We start from the raw sequence: 19,737 nt of genomic DNA on the forward strand, positions 1-19,737 counted from the left end.
TGTACGCACTAACATGCATAAAATATGCTGATACTTTTTCAGCAGTGTCAGTGCAAAACTAACTGATTTTCTTCGATTCAAAATCTGGAGATGGATTAGCAATAATCATCAACGACGCGAACAAATTTCAATGACGGCCTACTTCGCCTTAAGAAAAAGTTCACATCTTGCAGACAGAATTGCGGTCGCATTTTGAGTTTTCCTCAGCTTTCCGGTAACATCCGAGGCTATAAAGCAATTCTATTTTCGTATGGGAACGATTCCTTGACGGTCGCCTTAGAATCTTCTCATAATGGGAATTGACTTTCTTGGGCATAATGTATTACACTATACAAATGCAATGATGACAATTTCGGTCAAGCTATTAGTTATTAACATTAACAAGTGAATCGCAATTAATTGTCTCTGACTTCTCTTTTCAGAATATCTGTCGGTGTCGCACGTCAGGAAGCAAATGACCTACTTGCGGCTATGGCTAGTATGGTTAGCTACGAACCCACCAATACCTCATCGGAAAACGAAGCAAAACTGGGACAACTAGGATATTCGCCGGCGAAAATGCTTCTGGAGCTGAATCAACCCTGCGATTCGCTCATCAAACATTGCTACTGGCTCGGATCGGAAGTTTCCTGTGCAAAGTTTTTCCACGTGACGAAAACCCATGTTGGATTTTGCTGCTCGTTCAATGCCGATAAGGCCATGCACGTTGACTACAAAGCTCCGGCTCGTCCAGTTCCATCTTCTAACATACGATTGTCCGGTGCCGGAAAACACGTCGGTTTGTCCGTTATGGTAGATATCGCTCCGGAGAGGTATATGGCACCTACGAAGTCCTACTACGGGGCAGAGGTTTTTGTGCATAGTCCTAACGATTTCCCTGCTGATTCGGATTTTGAAGATACTCTGCAACCGGGTTGGGATGTAGATTTTTGTGTAACACCGATTCCGATCGAAAGCAGTCCATCGTTGGAACGTGTTCCACTATCGCAACGGAAGTGTTTCATGCCGAATGAAGGGATTTTACAATCGAATAACACGTTTAGCCTAAATCTGTGTATGTCTGAGTGTCGACTGAGAACCATCATCAAGCTGTGCAGCTGTGTGCCTTTCTACTATGTGGATTTCAGTAAGTATGATTTCTGGATCGATTTGGCATGGTTTGATGACGAAAGTTTTTCATTACGATGCAGATATTACTGAAATGAAGGGAGTCGAAACCTGCACGCTAAGGAATGTCAACTGCCTGAGACATTTTAGAAGTATGGTAAAACCAATCAATGTATTTCAATAGCAAACTAACAAACTTTTATATTTAAAGAATACTTTTACAGCTTAAGACCGCCTAAAGAAATGTCAACCGAAAATTTCAGCTTTGACCTGGGAATGGACTGCAATTGTAAACCATCGTGTACTTTCTTGGTATTGCGTAGAAATGTCAAATTCAATTAATTGTACTCATTGTTAATTATTTTTTGTAGAATTACAATGTTCAGAGTATTTCTAGTAAACGTATGGGAGGTCCATTCGTTTCGTCTTACTTGTAAGTATCACTTTAAAACATTACTTATAAGTATTAATTTTAAAAAATAAAAAAATTGTTTGAGATATTGTGTAAGTTCAATAGAATGGTTTCGAATAACGCTTTTTTTCTACACTGCTTATTCGCTTCTTGTGAAATTGAGACTGCGCAAGCCCTTCAAAGTTTGTACGAGAATTACTAGGGAAACACCTTTTAATTCGTTCAATCGGTTATAGCGTTTGCCCATGTGCCCTTGATGAATATTACTATCCTTATAGCGGAGTTTGGGGAAAGTGTGCCACTTTAAGCATACTTCTCTAACTTTGTCCAAAGCTTACCAAACCTACCAATTTAGCCTTAGGATGTTAGTTTCTCATTTTTTCATAAGCAACATGCCATGTAGAAAGAAAATAATTTCAAAAAGTATTAACTTTGGAGCTTCTCAAGTATCATCCAAAATAGCGTATTTTTCAGCACTATGGGGAAAGACGACCACCTAATAACAATCGTATGTAGTTCTACGAGTAATGGGAGTTTCCTATTTATATACCGTAAAATGGGGTGTTAAGGACACGTTGGGTATGAAGGGATCGAACTTCTCTACACACTTAAATTATTTTACGGATTGCTGTAAAATCTCAATAGCTGAACAGTTCGGTGAAAAAAATTAACGGAGTACGGTAAATGTATTCGGTAAAAAATCACCGGAATCCGTAAAATTTCGACGGAATTACGGTGTTTTGTTTCACCGAACTGTTCAGCTGTTGAGATTACGGTAAAATTCACCGTATGAGCTTAGGGTGTATCAAGTTCGACAAGCTACAGAAACGTTGAAAGTTGATGAATTTGTCATCTGGGAAGCTTGACTTGTTCAGAATTTTATGAGTTGCATTGCGTGATGGAGCTGTCTATTATTATAAAGTATTTTGGATTGTGGATATTATAAACGCTTCAAAACATTTTTGTTTGAATTTTGTAAGCTTAAAATATTTATTTACAAAACTATAAAACGATATTGTGAAAAATATGTGAGTAACTAAGCAAATAAGTACATTTAAATGAGAACAGAATGGCAACAAACACTTTTATCTAGGTTTTGTTTAACGATATTTTTTTATGGAAAAAGTCTATTTTTATAAATAAGTTCTATGTTACTGAACTCATTTAATCTATGCCGTAATATATTTACATATACTTTTGGCTTGCTCCGCGAAACAAAACTGCAATATAATAGTTATGGGGTCTATTTTGTGAGTCACTGAATATCACCAGAAATGACAAATCTTGAAATCTGGTAAAATTGAAACAAAAAAATGTAGATAAAAACTTATCAGTGTGAATATATTATTCTTGATTCTATTTTCAAAATGCATTTGATCACATTGGTGAACTATTTGGAAACTTATTTGGAAATTTTTATGGTGCTATTGATGCATTTAAGCACTACCTTAATAAAATATAATAATATCATCATGTCATTTCTGAATTCTTTTTGACAAATTTTTTAGGCTTCGTAGTCAAATGTTTAGCATTAAACGCATTGTGCTATTGAGTGAGCGTTAGATTTCCGATCCATTCGGGAAAACTTCTCGCTAGGATTTTTTCCAAACTTATCACTGGTTTCAGTGATACAAAAGAGAGCATCATACTAAACTTGCATGCAACAAGTCTACCGTTTAGTATTATACTCTCTTTTGCAGTGAAATTGGCTATTTTTTTTTTATTCAAATAAAAGCTTGTTGAAATTCTCCTTAAGTATATCAGTTTTAAGACAATTTTATCGTGCACTGACTGCTTGCTCTCAAATAGAGCAAATATGTGTAAACTATAAAGCGCCAGTTCGCGAGAACCGCAACCCCCTTTGAAGTTGTATTGATGTTCTCCGATCAGGCTGAAATTTTCAGGGATAGTTCATCTATATAAACGAAGATGTTTTGCAAAATATTAGATTTTTATATTAGGGGAAAGTGAGTCAAAATGACCCCCAATTATTTCATGTCACTAAACATGCAAAGTCACAAAAACTGATATAACTTTAGTAAAAATGCACTGATTATGTTGAAATTTGGCATGATTACTCTATATAACTTTAAGATAAGCATGGTATATGCATTTTTAAAGTATTTCAAATCAAAAAAAAAAGGTTTTTCATAAAAATTTTAATGATTTTAAAAATCGATTTTTTTGCCAACCGAACTAGTTCAAAAAACTAAATATGACGTTTTGTAGGGCAACTCATGGGCTTTCATTTGAGGTGTAATCCAGATATGTATGCCGTTTCACAAATTTTCGAAAACAAATTTTTTTTCGTTGTAGTGTTTGTACTTGGCTATTTTGCGAGTACCACAACCCCCTTAACTAGTGATGTTCTCTGATCGAACTGAAATTTACAGGAGTTGTTTCCTATTTAAAAGAAGGTATTTCGCAAAATTTCATATTTTTATATTAGGGGGAAGTGGTACAAAATAACAACCTATTTTTTAAAATGCAAAATCAATTAAACTGCAATATCTATAGTAAAAATGCACGGATTTGCATGAAATTTGGCATGTATACTTTACGTTATATGAACTTCAAAATAAACATGTTATTTGGATAAAAAAATGTTTCAAGTCGAAAAAAAAATGTTTTTTTTTTTTGTAAAATTAGTTTGTTTTTTTCAAATTGACTTACTTTTTGTCAACCGAACTAGGTCAGAAAACTAAATATGAAGTTTTGTAGGGCAACTCAAGGGCTTTCATTTGAGGTGTACCGTGTAGAATCAAAATCCGGACGGTATAAGCAGCATATGGAGGCCGGTTTTATCATACTGTGTTGCCGCTGCCATATCTGAAAGAAATGACACTTCCTTGCGAAAGTGATGATGTGGATAACAATAAGGCATTGCACCAATGTTTTCGTTGGCAGTTTTGACGGTTTAGTAATGAACGTTGTTTCTTCTCACGCTGTTTGGTTGGGGATCAACTACTGCATATTTTTTTGGGTAATGTTTTGATGGGATCGATTGGGAGGGCCAAATGTGTGTGTGTACTAGACCTGTTCATATTTAAAAAAATGTCTGGAAATCTACCGGTCAAGCAGTATTCGGAATTATCATGCTAAGAACAATGTCTGGTCAAATTTTCAGCTCATTTGATAAAGATTTCAGTATGCTTCAAGTTGAAAATGTGTTTTTGGGCTTATTTCAAGGTTTGAAAAATCATAACTAGCATGTGGAAAATCAAAACCACTTGCTATTACCACTATTTGAAAGCTAATTCTATTCTGTTAAAGTTTGTCGAACACGCTAACAAGATTAAAGTGAGTTTTAACTTTGTTTGATCCAAATTTGTACTCCGCTGTACCCAGAAATTACAGTTTTCTCAATATACATGGTAAATAAAACATGCATTGGTAACCTTCTCGTTTTTTTTAATTAATTGTCCATAGTAACTAAATTATAAATGCGTGTAAAATGATCAATCATGTTTATAACAAGGAAAGAATTAAAATAAACATATTAACCTTAAATTAAGCATTTTATTGGTAAATGTTATCATATTGGTACCGTCTGAAATTTGATTCACCACGGTACATTGCGAATGAAAGCTCTTGAGCAGGGTTGGGAAAAATCCTGAAATTCACTCTACAGTAGCCAAGCAAAGCAAATCACAGTCAGCGAAGCCTGACAATTCGTGAAAAATCGTGCACCCATCATTGGTTACTTGATGAGATTCACTTTTTTGAACTACTGTACTGGGAAAACCCAAGAGAGTTTCTCAAAATTCAAGCCTACTTCTATTACCATTCCCAGCACTGCTCTTAAGTTATCCTACATAACTTCATATTTAGTTTTTTTACCTAGTTTGGTTGACAAAAAATAAGTCGATTTAAAATAAAACTAATTTTATAAAAAAAAACATTTTTTTAAATCCAAATAGGTACCATGTTTATTTTGAAGTTCATATAATGTAAAGTAAACATGCCAAATTTCATACAAATCCGTGCATTTTTACTATAGATATTGCACTTTAATTGATTTTGCATTTTTAAAAAATAGGTGGTTATTTTGTACCACATCCCCCTAATATAAAGATATGAAATTTTGCGAAATACTTTCTTTTACATAGGAAAACAACTCCTGTAAATTTCAGCTCGATCGGAGAACATAAATACAACCTCTCTAGGTAAGGGGGTTGCGGTACTCGCAAAATGGCTCAAGTACAAACACTACCCCGAAAACAAATTTTTTTTCAAAGATTTGTGAAACGGCATATCTGGATCACACCTCAAATGAAAGCCCATTAGTTGCCCTACAAAACGTCATATTTAGTTTTTTGACCTAGTTCGGTTGGCAAGAAAAAAATCGATTTGAAAATCACTAAATTTTTATGAAAAACTTGTTTTTCTCGATTTGAAGTACTTTAAAAATGCATTTAACATGCTTATTTTAAAGTTTATATAGCGTAGAGTAATCATGCCAAATTTCAACATTATCCGTGCATTTTTACTAAAGTTGTATCAGTTTTTGTGATTTTGCATGTTTAGTGACATGAAATAATTAGGGGGTCATTTTGACTCACTTTCCCCTAATATAAAAATCTAATATTTTGCAAAACATCTTCGTTTATATAGATGAACGATCCCTGAAAAATTCAGCCTGATCGAAGAACATCGATACAAGATGGGGTTGCGGCTCTCACGAACTGGCTCTTAACTGCTCGATTGGTCCATCCTATTGGAAAACCAACAAACGTTTGTAATAAAATCGAAAAACGCCTACCGATATGCATAGTATCGGTTTCATTTACACGCAAAAGACTGACACCGCTGTCATCTGCATACATTTTGGCGCTTCCTTACTTCGTTTTGGTACTTACTTCTATTTGTCGAGCGAGCGTACAGTTCTTGTGATGATAATGCTAATTTCTGGCAATCGAACAATTTGTTTAATTGTTTTACGAGATGATGTCTCCTACCCCAGAGAATATGTTTATTATATTATTTGTATTAGACTAGCCATTTTGTCAGGGAAATATGCCAACTGAAAACATTTGTTAAATATATTAACCATAACCATAATATATTAGTCCCTAGAAGTTTTTTGATGAGGATATAAAAAATATCATCATCGTGGGGGCCTTTGATATCTTGGAATTTTTAATAATAGTTCTCTCACAACAATTTTGGAAGAATCATACAAAAATCGAAAAAGTTGAAATTCAGCGTGACATAATTTGTGTACCATAGGTACCAGAGGCGCGTCCACGTTCGAAACCATGGGTAGGACAAACATTGACAAATATTTTGTGCACAGTGTAGCAAAGAAAAGTTTTGGCCCTGGACTGGAAATTTTAAGTATATATATTTTAGAGGCTCAAACGCAAAGCGTGTAAGTGACATTTTGATTCTGAACGTTTTAACGATATTTTCAGGTGATTTTTTCGCTCAGCAGAAAAAGAAACATCATGATTCTTAGAAGACTGTTTTTTTTTCTGATTCCCATACTACTTGTATAGAATGAAAAATTGCGTATTTGTCCCTGACCCCCCTTATTGCTTCAAACCCCCTCATTTTCGTGCGAGTCGTTACGACAAGACTTACAATGCTTTTCGTCTTAACAAATCTGGTAGCGACTGAGTGCCTTAAAAATAGGAAATTGAAGGAACCAGGAAAACAAAACCTAGAAAGAGCTAAGATTTAAGACGTTGATTGTTCATAGAATCAGAGCAGGCATTTTTCTAAGATCCAAGATTTTTTTTTACAATTCCTCTTAACATTACGACAAGTATTACTGAATTTGTTTTATAATGATTTTCTCTAGGAATTTCATCGATTTTTTTTATTTTTTATTGTTTTCCATGGAATTTCTCTACGAATTTTCATAGGAAATTTCTCTAAGAATTTTATTCAGGATACCTCAAGAATTCAACATGAATTTTCCTAAGGATACCCGACTAGAGGCTTGTAACAAAAATATAATAAAATTTTATCAGAATATGATATGCATATCATATTATGATATAATTTTGTTAGGCTCCGTTATCCATAGTACATAATAAAACAGAAATATAACATAATGTATTTTATTTCCCTTTAAGATATTTTTTTGTTAATTTTTAACAACTTTATAACAAAATAAATAGATAGTTATGTATTTCAATAATATACAATATTATCGTATATCGAACAGTATTATAATTTTGATACTTTGTTTCAAACATTATAACTTGGTTTGATATGTTTTGATAGAATTAAAACACATTTTGTTATGTTTATGTTACTATTCATACACTTTTTGTTATAATTTTAGTTATTTTAACAACATCCTGCATCAAGTTTGTAACAACCTATTTTCGAAAAAAACTTATATCATAATAACATATGCTGATATAATTTTGTTATGTACCCTTAGTCGGGTAACTACAGAAATGGAAGATCTCCAAAGATATTTCAGTAATAATCTTTGAGGAGTTTTCCAAGAAGTTCATACACCCACGATTTTATCCAGTGATTCATCCATCGATTTTTCTGGCACATCCTCCAATATTCCCGGCCAAACGTTTTCTTTAAATTAATCAATAACTTCACCAGAGATTCCAAAGGATTTCCTGCAAAATTTGATTTTCAGGATTTATGCAAGATTTCAACTTGAGATTTCTTCAAATTTACTTTCGGCAATTGCTCCAGAGATTACATGTAAGATTTCTACAAAAAATGAATTCTTTGAAATTTTCTCAAGTACCTATATGCTGGTTTGCTGTTGAAAAGAAAAGTATCCAATTATCTAGATGCATGAAAAAATTGCTTCCAGAAATTTTTAAGAAGATCTCATTTTTTTGATCGCAGCACGCAGTTTAGAAGAAATGTCATATCAAATGGACCTCCCTGTAGGAAATTACTTGACCCATTCAGTTAAGAGATATCTTTGCTTTTCTTGAAAGAAACAGGAAACTAAACATAAATCTTGAAAGTTTTTTTTTTCTTCCAGGAATGTTTCCTGGAAATAACTAGAAAACTTTCTGATAAATAAATACGTGAGGAATTTTTAAAGAAATCCTAGATAAACCTCATACAAAACTTGTTTAAGTCACCCATAATGAACAAGGTTCTCTGAAATAACTCTCTGATTAAAAATCGCTCGAATCTTAGAGAAGTATTTCTTAGGATTTTCTTAAGAAATTTCTTGAAAAACAGCTCTTAAACTTAAATTAAATTTGAAGATTACATGGAATTTTTTTGACAAACTTTTCAATAAATGCTTGGTAAAACTGTTTGAAGAACCCTTCAAGGAATTTTCGATTTCTGAGAGAAAATGTGAAGGAATTCTTGAAGAAATCCACATGAACAGGCGAAGAAACTCTTGCAGGGTTTCTTAAAAAAATTTTTTTTGAGCTATTGTTTTCAAACACTCTGCACTAAACCACTATGAATTTCCTAAAAAGAAATTGTGTACGAATCTTTGGAAGATCTCCTAGAGTAACAACTGGAGGATTTGGATAAAGGATTAGTGAAAAAAAAATCCTTAAGAAATTCTAGGATAGTTTTGGTAATCAAAGTAATACTTGAGGAAATTATTGGAGGTAGTAGTTTTGGAGTTCTCATGGACTTCCTGGATCAACATCTAAAGGATTTTTTCTAAGCATTCTTTGGAAAATCATTGGAAAATTTTTTGGGAGAATCGGTTGAGATAATGCTAGAAGTATTTCTGGAGAGATCCCTGTAGGAGACCCTGAAAGTATACTGAATCAATATGATAATTCCTAAAGCTTTTCTTCGAGGAATCTGAGACGAAATTCTTGAAGAGCCTGTTGAACTCGTTATAGTCTCCGAAGGTTACTTGAAGCTTGTACAATTTCGCATCAGGATTCATTGCAAGCAGAGTAAGGAAAAAGAGACTTTAGACACCATTTTGGTTAAAATAGATAGTTTAGAGACCTTCTATTGAAAATAGAGATTTCTTAGAGATTTGCATTAAAATAGAGACCAAATCTCTTAAAAGAAACTTAATATCAGTCCTGCCTTTGGGATTACTCATTGGATCAACTTTTGTAAATGAATGAAAAATAAATGAATATCCTTTATTTTTATATCTTTATTAAACAAATTTGACAAAAATAGGCCAAACTACTTGCCTTTATAACCAAAGAGGTTGTTCTTATTTCCTCATCTATTTGTAGATAACAAATGGATAAACACCAAAAATGGGGTCCTAAAATGTTTTATGAAATCTTGTTTTTATTCAATAACACGAAAGAGCATGTTTCTGCAACGACTTCAGCAATTTTCCCGCTCAAATAACGACTATATCATATTTAAACTTTAATTTAAAAATTGCGTCTATAAATGAACCTTGATACTTTCGATCATGTTTGACGTTCGCTTAGTCGGCAAAAACACCACAGGGGTTTTAGTTTTATCACTGGGGTTGTTCCTATCTGACATTTCGGAAGGAACACGGAAAACAAAATACACCCAAATTTTGAGTTTAAGCCAAGGGGTGTGACAAAATATTAAATAAATCTAAAAAAATGTTTTTTTGGACTGAAATAAACGAAAAATATTTAAAAATTGAGTAAACATGTGTTTTCAGCCTAAACTTAAGCGTTTGGCACTAAAATTGGGACCCTATTGTGCCAATTTGTGTAGTTTGTTTTTCTTTGTAAATAAGTGACCCTAATCGCAAAAGTTTTCAGGAGAAACTGAAGATGCCTGACAAATGTTTCATCACGCAGAAACTCCATCATTATCGTGTCTTACGACGTTGATCGAGTTTGGATGTATATTGAACAAATGATAAATTGTTTAATTTATTTTTCAAACTTTCTGCTGTTGAATCGTGGGTAGGACAATCCTTTGACTGTCCTACCCAGGTGTTTTCGTGCGTAGTACATGTCCTACCTGTCCTACCCACTTCCCGCGCCACTGATAGGTACTTACTTTACTTTTGATAGCGCTACGTCCTTCTAGACATGACCTGCGCCACAATGTTACGCCAGCTAACTCGATCCATGGCTGCTTACCTCCAGTTTCTCGATCGCCCCACTTTTCCAGGATCCTGCTCCACTTGGTCAAACCACCTAACTCGTTGCGCCCCCCCCCCTCGTCTTGTACCGGTCGGATTTGAGGTGAACACCATTTTTGTGGGACTGATGTCCGGCATTCTCACAACGTATCCCGCCCATCGTACCCTTCCAGCTTTGGTGACTTTCTGGATACTGGTTTCACCGTAGAGTACCAGACAACCAGAAGTCGCATAACAGTTTACAATATTCCTAAATAATGGAAGCAGTGGTTAAAAGGCTCTACAGATGAGGAAGGAACAGTTTACGAACAAAGTCGTTTATTTATACAAATTGCATCCTACCCGCACTGTATGTTGGATGAAATCGTTCGATTGATGAGTTTATTCGCATACGACGCTATTTTATGAGCTCATATGTAGGGGAAGGGGTGGTAAAATAAACACCTTAAGGAAATCATCTTGTTTCTGATAGAAAAACGAGGAATTTGCGTAGTTCTATCGCAGAACATCAAAAATAGGGAAGTAATCTATAGCAGTGACATGAAGTCAGACTAAAATAGCTAAATTTTCACCTATTTTCATCGCTATCAAAAAGCGATGCAAATGTTCATTTTATGTGGGTAAAATGAACAGCGGTTGGTGTTAAAATGAACACCACGCAAAAAAAAATAAAAACATGAGCAAAACAAATATTTCTGAAAATTCGTATTGCTCCACTGAAAATACATCCATTAATGATTGTAACCCATTGAAAAAGAATTCTGAAGGTATCAGATTTGACATATCGTTGGCGCACTTTATCCGTCCCAAGGTAGTGGTCCGAATCGATGTTTGCGCCGCGATAGATTCTGACGTCGATAATGTCTGAGAAGTGTCTTCCATCAATCAAAACGTGGTCGATTAGCGATTGAGTTTGTTGAGGTGATCTCCAGGTTTACCGATACGGGAGACTGTGCAGGAAGTAGGTACTGCGTATGGCCATGTTCTTGGAGGCGGCGAAATCAATCAGTCTAAGGCCATTTGCGTTTGTAAGCTGGTGAGTGCTGAACTTCCCTATAATTGGTCTAAATTCCTCCTCCTGGCCAACCTGAGCGTTGAGATCTTCGATAACGATTTTGACATCATGGCTTGGGCAGCTATCGTATTCACGTTCCAGCTGCGCATGGGAAGCGAGTTTATCGTCATCGTCACTTGCTAGGTGCTAGGGCTGTGCACGTTGATTATGCTGATATTGAAGAAACGGTCTTTGATCATCAACTTGCACATTCTGTTGTCGATTGGCCACCACCCAATCACGCGCCTCTGCATTTCGCCCATCACGATAAAAGCTGTGCACAGCTTATGTCTGTTGCCGCAGCTCTGGTAGATGGTATAACCATCCCTATACGTATGTACCGTCGATCCTTTCCAGCAAATCTCCCGCAGCGCTCCGATGTCGAACTTGCGGACCCTCAGTAATTCGTGAAGAATAGGTTGCTTCCCAAGAAATTGAGAGACTTACAGTTCCATGATCCGAGTTTCCAATCGTTAGTCCGTTTTCGATGCCTGGGTCTATGCCGATTGTTCCGGTGCGAATTAACATTGTATGCTTCCTGTACTGATGATTTTTACGGCTGGCTTGTAAGGCCTGCACCAACCCCCTGTCTCGCCGAAGGACCATCGTGCACAGCACTGTTTAGAGTCCCACGCTGGCACTAGGACAATGATCAGCCGCTCCTAACATGAAGAACAGACGCTGTTTTGAGCTGCCTATAACATGGAGAACAGACGCGGAAAGTAAGTTTCCATCGCAGTTTTGTATACGTAATTCACATCGGTACTATCCGGTTGATTGATATTTTGGCATTAAAATTCTCTGTAATGAGGAATAAATTGCCGGCGTTCATTCCCTGAAAAATTCGGTCCAGTATGGTCCATGCGGAACCGGTTCCTGGAGTCTCAGAAGATGGCCAATCTGGACAATTCGATGAAATTGCTCGGATTTATGCCCCAAAACCATGGATGTATTTTAATGCATGGTTATTCTGGTCCTTTTGAAGCACCGAAATGGCCACCGGGAAACCCATAATTTGTGACCACCAAGTTTTAGAATGAAAACTTTGGCTCTTCGGGATCATCGAAATAACCTAGGAATGGCCACCGGAGTTTCCGGTTGTTTGGTTCTCTAGATTTGTGCTCTTGACAATTCAAGATTCGGCTTCGATGCATCTTCACCTTAAGGGGCCTTCGTGTTAGGGAGATATTGAGTTAAAGAACACAAAAACGATGTAACTGTAATGTTATTCTTTAACCCTCTAATACCAATTTTTTTTTTATCTAAATATCATTTTTAGTTATCTAAAATCATTCTAGTTACGTTTTGGGCTATGATTTATTTTTATTCGCTAATCTATGAATTTAGGTTTTTGATTTTTATAATTTTTATTTTTGAACATCCCTACTCTTATTCATTTTTTCTTGAAGCCTCTTCTAGTTACTGGTTTTTGGCAATAACAAAAATTTAAATTTTTACGGTACTTTTAAAAATATTATTGTAATACCACCAAGCTCTTCTTTTGTGATAGGTTGATCGTAGAAAAATATAAAAGGTATGATTTTTTTTATATTACACGTTAAATGAGCCCCAGGCATTTGTAGGTTATATAAGAATACAATTGTTCAAACAATTTTCAAAAATGCAAAAAAGTTTCAAAAGTTATCAAAAACTTTTCTTATATGCGTGTTATGAGTCAAGGTTTAAGCCAAAAATAAAATAAAAAGTGTACCCCGTCTAAAGGCGGGATTGGGTATTGGAGGATTAATATTTTAGGTGCAAACTATGTAGCATTTCACATAATTCTTCCTTTACAGTGGAGGCCGCAATGTTTCGACCTATGCTACCCTACACGTGCACTTCAAGGACCTGTACTGCGTCAAATACCGCCGCGAAGCATTCATGACCTGGGACTCGCTGTTGGCCTCATTCGGGGGAATATTCGGATTGTGCATGGGAGGATCAGTACTCAGCATCGTCGAACTGTTTTACTACTTTGTGGTGAAGCCGTTTGCATTCTACAGATTCAAGCACAGGGATGACAACGCACGTGAACAGCTATCGACGGCAAGTCGCCGACATAAGCGACCAAAATCCTGCAGGATGTTCCGTCCTGGACGCTACCCGGTTGGATACTTTGAACGCAGGAGTTTTATTTCACGTGAGAAGCTGAGCGGACGAGGAAAAAGAAAAGTTCAAATCGTTTTACCACCGAAGGGATTTGAATATGGATTGCAAGTGGAACGGAATTTGGAAATCTCAAAAACTGATATGAATTCAGCATTTTTGTATTAATTATATACTTCTTTATTAGCACTCGAATGGGATGAACCTATTAAAAAATATGTAGGTAAGAGTATATTTACATTTATCGAAACATTTAGCTTACGTTAGTATACGCGGAATGATTTTAAGAACGATCTATATGAAATCCTCAACACAGTTACAAATCACATGACGTGTTACAAAACATTATGTAACTTCATACAATATGTAGTTTTGCTGAAGATGCCCTTACATTTAATTTTCATGTTAAGAAAATTTGTAAAAATAGCAACATAAACTAAATGAATTTAAAGTACAGAGAGATTCCAAAACATATTTACATGTCATTAGAGAAAAATTGGTTCTTAGATTATCCCTAGCCTAGGTAAATTTTGAAAGCACTCCTGCCTTAAAATACAAACATTTCAAAATAGGAAATGTTTCGTCGTTGTTCATTTGCTACCTTCTAAAGAATATCGCATGCAATTCACTGTTATCAAAATTAGAGTTAAAGAAAATCTTTTAAAATTTTCATATCAGACCATTCGTTTAAGACTGCGTCAAGAAAGTGGGGCCAAGCTTAAGCAATTTCCCGTAGGCCTGCAGTCACTTGACCATCTTTGTTTTCCTAGTTTAAAAATAGATTTGTATCGTCTTTCTTATACGTTATAACTTATTAGCTATCAGATATCAGCAAATCTGTGGATTTATTAAATTAGAAATCAGTTGTTGACGGGCTTGTATGGTTTCTATTGTAATACTTGATGTAGATTGTGGTGAAAACAATCACTATGGATCTCAGAATGGATTCACAGTTTGACTTGGAATCAATTAGCGGGATGTCGTGTGGCGCAGGAAAAATAGTCGACAATATGCTGCTTTTGAAATAAGTTATATTCCAATCTTAGCTGTTACGCTACTTCTGAAAAATTCGACTAGATTGCATGCGCTGCATCTGTGAATCCCGCAAATCGAATTTTAGTCAAACATATTTATTTGTAATTGGTCTATTGCATACTCAAACATAATTCGTTCAACCTAGGGTAGAATAAGCCAACTAGCAAGTCGATGAAAAATAACTTGATATTCAATAATCTTGGTAAAGTGACAAGATGGCAAGCTAAAAAGTTACACTAGCTTTCATTCTTCCCTAGGTTTTGACGAAATATATAATTTCTTCAAGTAACATTTCGGTGTAACTGCAGAATTCGATTTGTCTAAGGCCCAAGTAAAAACCGAGCAAATTCCAAAACTAAAAAAACAGTTTTCTCTTTTAAAATTGTCAAATCTAAGACAATGAAACAAACTCCTCGTTTATTTACCAAATTTCCTATGATTTGTTGATTTGGAGTGATAAAACTGCCTTTTCAGTTTTGACCAGTGAGTCAGTTGTCAACCAACATGCATCAACAAAGACATTTTCCTTTCTTATTCTTGTTGCAAAAAATGTATTCCGTAACAACAGTTTATCACCACTTGAATAGAATATGACAATGATCGCTCACCGCTTGCCTAGGGATTTTTTAAACTTTGCATTGCAATTTTTAAGAACTTTCTCTGTTTTGCTAAACATTGCCACATTATCGAATAGCAGCCATAAAACTAATTCGATTTTATGTTCAAAATAACTTACTAATCACGGTTTGAAAATGTTGCAACAATGTTGCCTCCTGTGATTCTCATGACAATTTTCCTTTATCTCGATTCGCTAAAGTTAGGACAAACGGTTGTGAGCGTGCTTGTTTTGTTGTTTGTTTTTCATCTGTTTTAATGACAATTTGGTTTTGACATTGGCCTGATTTTTACTTGCGCCTTACTCCATTTTATCATTAAAGATTTCGGATAAATTCAAGCCATTATTACATTGGATTTTCCAATCCAATTTACAGCAAAAAGAAAACTGACTACTGCAATTACGCCCTTATGATACTATGATTGTCTGAAGAATTTCATGTGTTTGTGTACTTGTATACGTAACAATACTTTGTCTGTAAAACTGCTTCTCAATAGAGCGTTCTGTTTCGTGCAGAAATGGGAAGAAATCATTCAGGTCCAGCGTAGTTCTCTCAATCCAGTTGGGCTTTGTGGCCTACGTAAGCGTTGAAAAATCCATCATCCTTCTTGCGATACCTAAGCTTTGCACATGCTGCCAGAAGGGACCCGGAAAGGATACACAAAACCACACAACACGTCGCCAGCATTGCTGACAACAACGATGTCTTCATGCACGTTTCCGAGGCGTCTTGTGGTCCTGAAAGTTAAAATATTGAATTTTCAACTTCTAACTATGGTCTCACAAAATACGAACTGGCAACAGTGGCAGCTTCTTTTTTGATTTTTTCGTCGTCATCCTCCTCCTGCAGGACTCTTAGGGCTTGGAATAAACTGATGTTATCGGATAAGGTGGAGTTGGTTTCTTGTTGAACGTCTCGCTTAGCAATTCCCTTGAGATTTCTCCAGTGACATGGTTGGCTCTGTGAATACATATGCATGCAAATTGTTAATGAGTTCGATTATTCAAAACTAATTTGTTTAGCGTCGTATAATTACTGGACAGCGGCCATGGCACATTCGGACATCGCATTCAATATACAGTGCGGGAGATCCGGTGAATCGGAACGTTTTCATGTAGGCGTAGACCTGCGTTTCGTAAAGTCCTCCATCAGACCAGCTACCACGGAAGCGAGATATCAATTTGTCATCCACGGGACATCTGTATGCACAGAATAGTGTTAATTAGTAGACATAAATAGAATATACTTGTAGAGGTAGGGCAAAAGCTCGACTTTAGTGGGATAATCAATATTTCCAGAAAAAAACTGAAAATAACAGTTGAAAAGAAATGAATACCACACAGTGAACTTTCAACGTATTGGCTACAATTTTGCTGAGCAAACCTGTGTCAAAATATTTAGTGAAAAACGGGATAACTTTAAAAGTTTTTTGGAAGAAAATTTGAATATTTATGCAGAGTAGAGTATGTTCCGTTGAATCTGTTGCATACTCCTTCATGAATTCTTGGAGAAATTATTGAATAATTCTTAGAGAATTCCTTCACTATTCGTAATCGAGATTTACTCTACACAAGAATTACTTAAATATCTTTGAAGAATTCTTTGCAAGAATTTTCATAGATTACCCTCAACATTCTGAGAAGATTCCTTCCAATTTTTTTTGAATGTTTCTTTGGCAAATCATTTTTTTACAATTTGCACCGCGCTAATGTAACATGTTCCATTTTCAAAATATGGTTAAGAATAGCTTTTTTTAGTTTGGGCACTTAACGTAGTGACTTCAAGTGACTCATGATTTTTTTTCTCTAATAAAAGGATTAAAACAACTTGGTGAAAATCTACCTAAACCTTACCTAATTTTTTAAATGGACATTTAAAAAACTAGGTAACCCAACATTTCAGGATAGCGTAAATGAATAGATTTTTGTGTTGTTCTTACTCACCCATACTCATCAATCAGCTGAATCCTTTTATTGGCTCCATTGTGTGCGAAGCAATCATTAACCACAATATCGAATCCATCGTATTTGCTTCTCATGTAAATGATCAACGTCAACGGATCTCCTACTCGTACTGGACCGGTCACTCGAGCCCCATTGGTTCCGTATCCGTTTCGAATTTCCATGTAACACTCAGGGGGACTCAAGGTAAATACTACGGGATTTCCGGTTGCAACTCTGAAAATTTGAACAAATATGAATGTTTCATTTTACACAGATTTGATTGATCTAAATGTTTGATGGCCAACCCAAGGAAGCCAATATATTACAATAATGATTATATGATACATAATAAGATAAGCGTAAAAAAACACACTCACTCAACGTCGAGAAACGGAAATGTTACGGTTTTCCAAAAGTCATACCCATACTCGCAAGTGACCTTAAAGTGTTCATCGAATTCTTCTTCGATTAACGGATTGTACTGCACCGTCACCGTGTTCCACATGAAGTTTTTCTGCAACGGATCCAGAGTTGATAAAAATGTTGAGATACTAAAAAAGCCAATCCTCACCGTTGGATTCTTGCGACTGTCGTCACCGTTGGCATTCTTTCCTAATGTACCGCAGCGGTTCAACTGAATCAGGAATTCGTAATAGTCCCGTCCAGAACCATTGATGTACATGCAGTCCGGATCGTAAGCGTAGCCTAGTGAATGGAGCAGAGGTAAGATGAAAACATCAATGAAGTGATGGAGCTACCCAATGTATGCAAACGGGATGATCGAATTGTGCCGAATCATCGATATCCACTTTAGAGGTCATCAATACATCGAACATTCATCGGGTAGCGGAAAAAGTATTTTTTATCACGCGGATCACTAGACGAAACAGACCACCCTACAATTGCAGTTTTTACTGAAAACCTTTGTTAAGCTATAAGAATGCGAGAGGTAGAACCATGCGAAAGAAAGTTATTAGGTGATCCGTTGCGGTCTTGATAGTGCCGATACAAAATCTTCGAATTTCGCGGAGTTAGATTTCAATTGCATTTCTTCGCCATTAGAACATAAAAGTGGTATTCATCCAAGGTGTATTTAAAACCGTCATTAACCATCGAATACCCAGATTTTTTATTTTCGATCTAAATATAATTTTTCGTAAGAGTAAAGTAGGGCAAAAGTTCGAGTGGGGCAAGAGTTTCTTTTTAAGATTTCTAGCTCAAATAAAATCAAAGCTTATAAATGTCATGTTCGAATGCTATTCAAGTAAGAGACTTTCACTCCAAATATCATAAAAATCGATTGAGATTTGGAAAAGTTATGGCTATTTGTTGTTTTTCGACGTAATTGTATTTTTTGGTCAAACTTTCGATGCATGGAACCAAATGAAGATAAAATATTTTCCAATATTTTATGTAAGGGCGTTTTTAGGCCTATCATAAGGATGCTTTGACGTGCATTAGTTTTTGTATAAATAGTTGGAATCAATTTTTGGCCTATAGCGAGGCAAAAGTTCGAATCTGCGGGGCAAAAGTTCGACCCATGTATAAACTCACGGAAAATTTTTCAAAATTCCTGAAATCTACATATTATCTTCAAATTTAGCAAAATTTCCCTGATCGTGCGAAAAATGTCCCAAAAATTTTACATTTCCACTTAGTTCTGCGAACAACTGCTATTTTTTGGGTATATTACAATTAACCCTGTTTACGGCTGGTATAAAGTATGCCTGGCATAAAAGTATTGATATTTTGTGTTTTAGTCAATGAACTTTACCCCCAAACTAGATTCGAACTTTTGCCCCACCGGTGGGGCAAAAGTTCGTTCAAGACAATCGATTTTGAAACTGTTATAACTAAAAATGGGTAAATATTTTGACATAAGTTTGTTCAGCAAAATTATAGCCAATATGTTGATGGTTCGCTGTATGGTATTTGTTTTGTTTCATTTGCTATAACTTTCCTGGAAACTTTGATTATACCACTAAGGTCGAACTTTTGCCCCACCTTACTCTATGTAAAATCGGTCTAAACACGTTTTGAGAATGATTTATTTTTAAAACTTTTTAAATAAATTTATGAATTTTGGTTTTTGATTTTTATAATTTTTATTTTTGAACATCCCTATCCTTTCCCATTTTTTCTTGGAGCCTCTTCTGGTTACTGATTTTTAGCTAAAACTTAAGATTTTACAATATTTTTGAAATTATTATTTGTTTAATTTATCTGGAACATATTTTATTATCCGTGTAACTAACGAAAAAACAGGTTTCAAATTATTTTAATACCACCAGGCCCTTCTTCTGTGATAGGTTGATTGTAGAAAAATATAAAAGGTCGGCTTCTTGCATTACACGGTAAATGAACCTCAGGCATTTGTTGATTAGTCTTTTTTATTACAAGACTGATGAGCTACAGTGATCCCTCCATGAGTCGATGTTCCATGACTCGATATCGACTCA

The 19,737-nt window shown here is 35.5% G+C and overlaps 2 protein-coding genes across 3 annotated transcripts in view; one reads left to right on the forward strand and one right to left on the reverse strand.

Moving 5' to 3' along the window:
• Positions 1 to 427: 427 nt before the first annotated feature.
• On the forward strand, positions 428 to 15,065 carry LOC110676298 (sodium channel protein Nach-like). Its single transcript, XM_021843663.1, has 5 exons — positions 428 to 1,126; positions 1,191 to 1,259; positions 1,319 to 1,419; positions 1,479 to 1,540; positions 13,374 to 15,065. Exons 1-5 carry the CDS (start codon positions 472 to 474, stop codon positions 13,849 to 13,851), a joined length of 1,365 nt encoding a protein of 454 aa, XP_021699355.1. The 5' UTR covers positions 428 to 471; the 3' UTR covers positions 13,852 to 15,065.
• A 227-nt stretch (positions 15,066 to 15,292) lies between these two features.
• Positions 15,293 to 19,737, reverse strand: part of LOC5578859 — a 108,866-nt gene continuing 104,421 nt past the window's right edge. For both annotated transcript variants that reach the window (XM_021843662.1, XM_021843661.1), the window contains exons 7-12: positions 17,850 to 17,983; positions 17,656 to 17,792; positions 17,279 to 17,512; positions 16,372 to 16,534; positions 16,130 to 16,295; positions 15,293 to 16,072 (exon numbers count right to left, since the gene is read on the reverse strand). In XM_021843662.1, the coding sequence (XP_021699354.1) occupies positions 15,888 to 16,072; positions 16,130 to 16,295; positions 16,372 to 16,534; positions 17,279 to 17,512; positions 17,656 to 17,792; positions 17,850 to 17,983 (1,019 nt within the window). In that variant the 3' untranslated portion in view covers positions 15,293 to 15,887. The remainder of the gene's footprint in view (positions 16,073 to 16,129; positions 16,296 to 16,371; positions 16,535 to 17,278; positions 17,513 to 17,655; positions 17,793 to 17,849; positions 17,984 to 19,737) is intronic.

The sequence above is a fragment of the Aedes aegypti genome, chromosome 2, assembly GCF_002204515.2.
Source record: "Aedes aegypti strain LVP_AGWG chromosome 2, AaegL5.0 Primary Assembly, whole genome shotgun sequence".
Taxonomy (NCBI): Eukaryota; Metazoa; Arthropoda; class Insecta; order Diptera; family Culicidae; genus Aedes; species Aedes aegypti.

Bases quoted from the DNA above. Each gene is read 5' to 3' on its own strand.
- LOC110676298 (XM_021843663.1), top strand. From the start codon at position 472: ATGGCTAGTATGGTTAGCTACGAACCCACCAATACCTCATCGGAAAAC. The intron at 1,127-1,190 runs GTAAGTATGATT...ATTACGATGCAG, and splicing joins TTTCTACTATGTGGATTTCA to ATATTACTGAAATGAAGGGA. The intron at 1,541-13,373 runs GTAAGTATCACT...CTTCCTTTACAG, and splicing joins CCATTCGTTTCGTCTTACTT to TGGAGGCCGCAATGTTTCGA.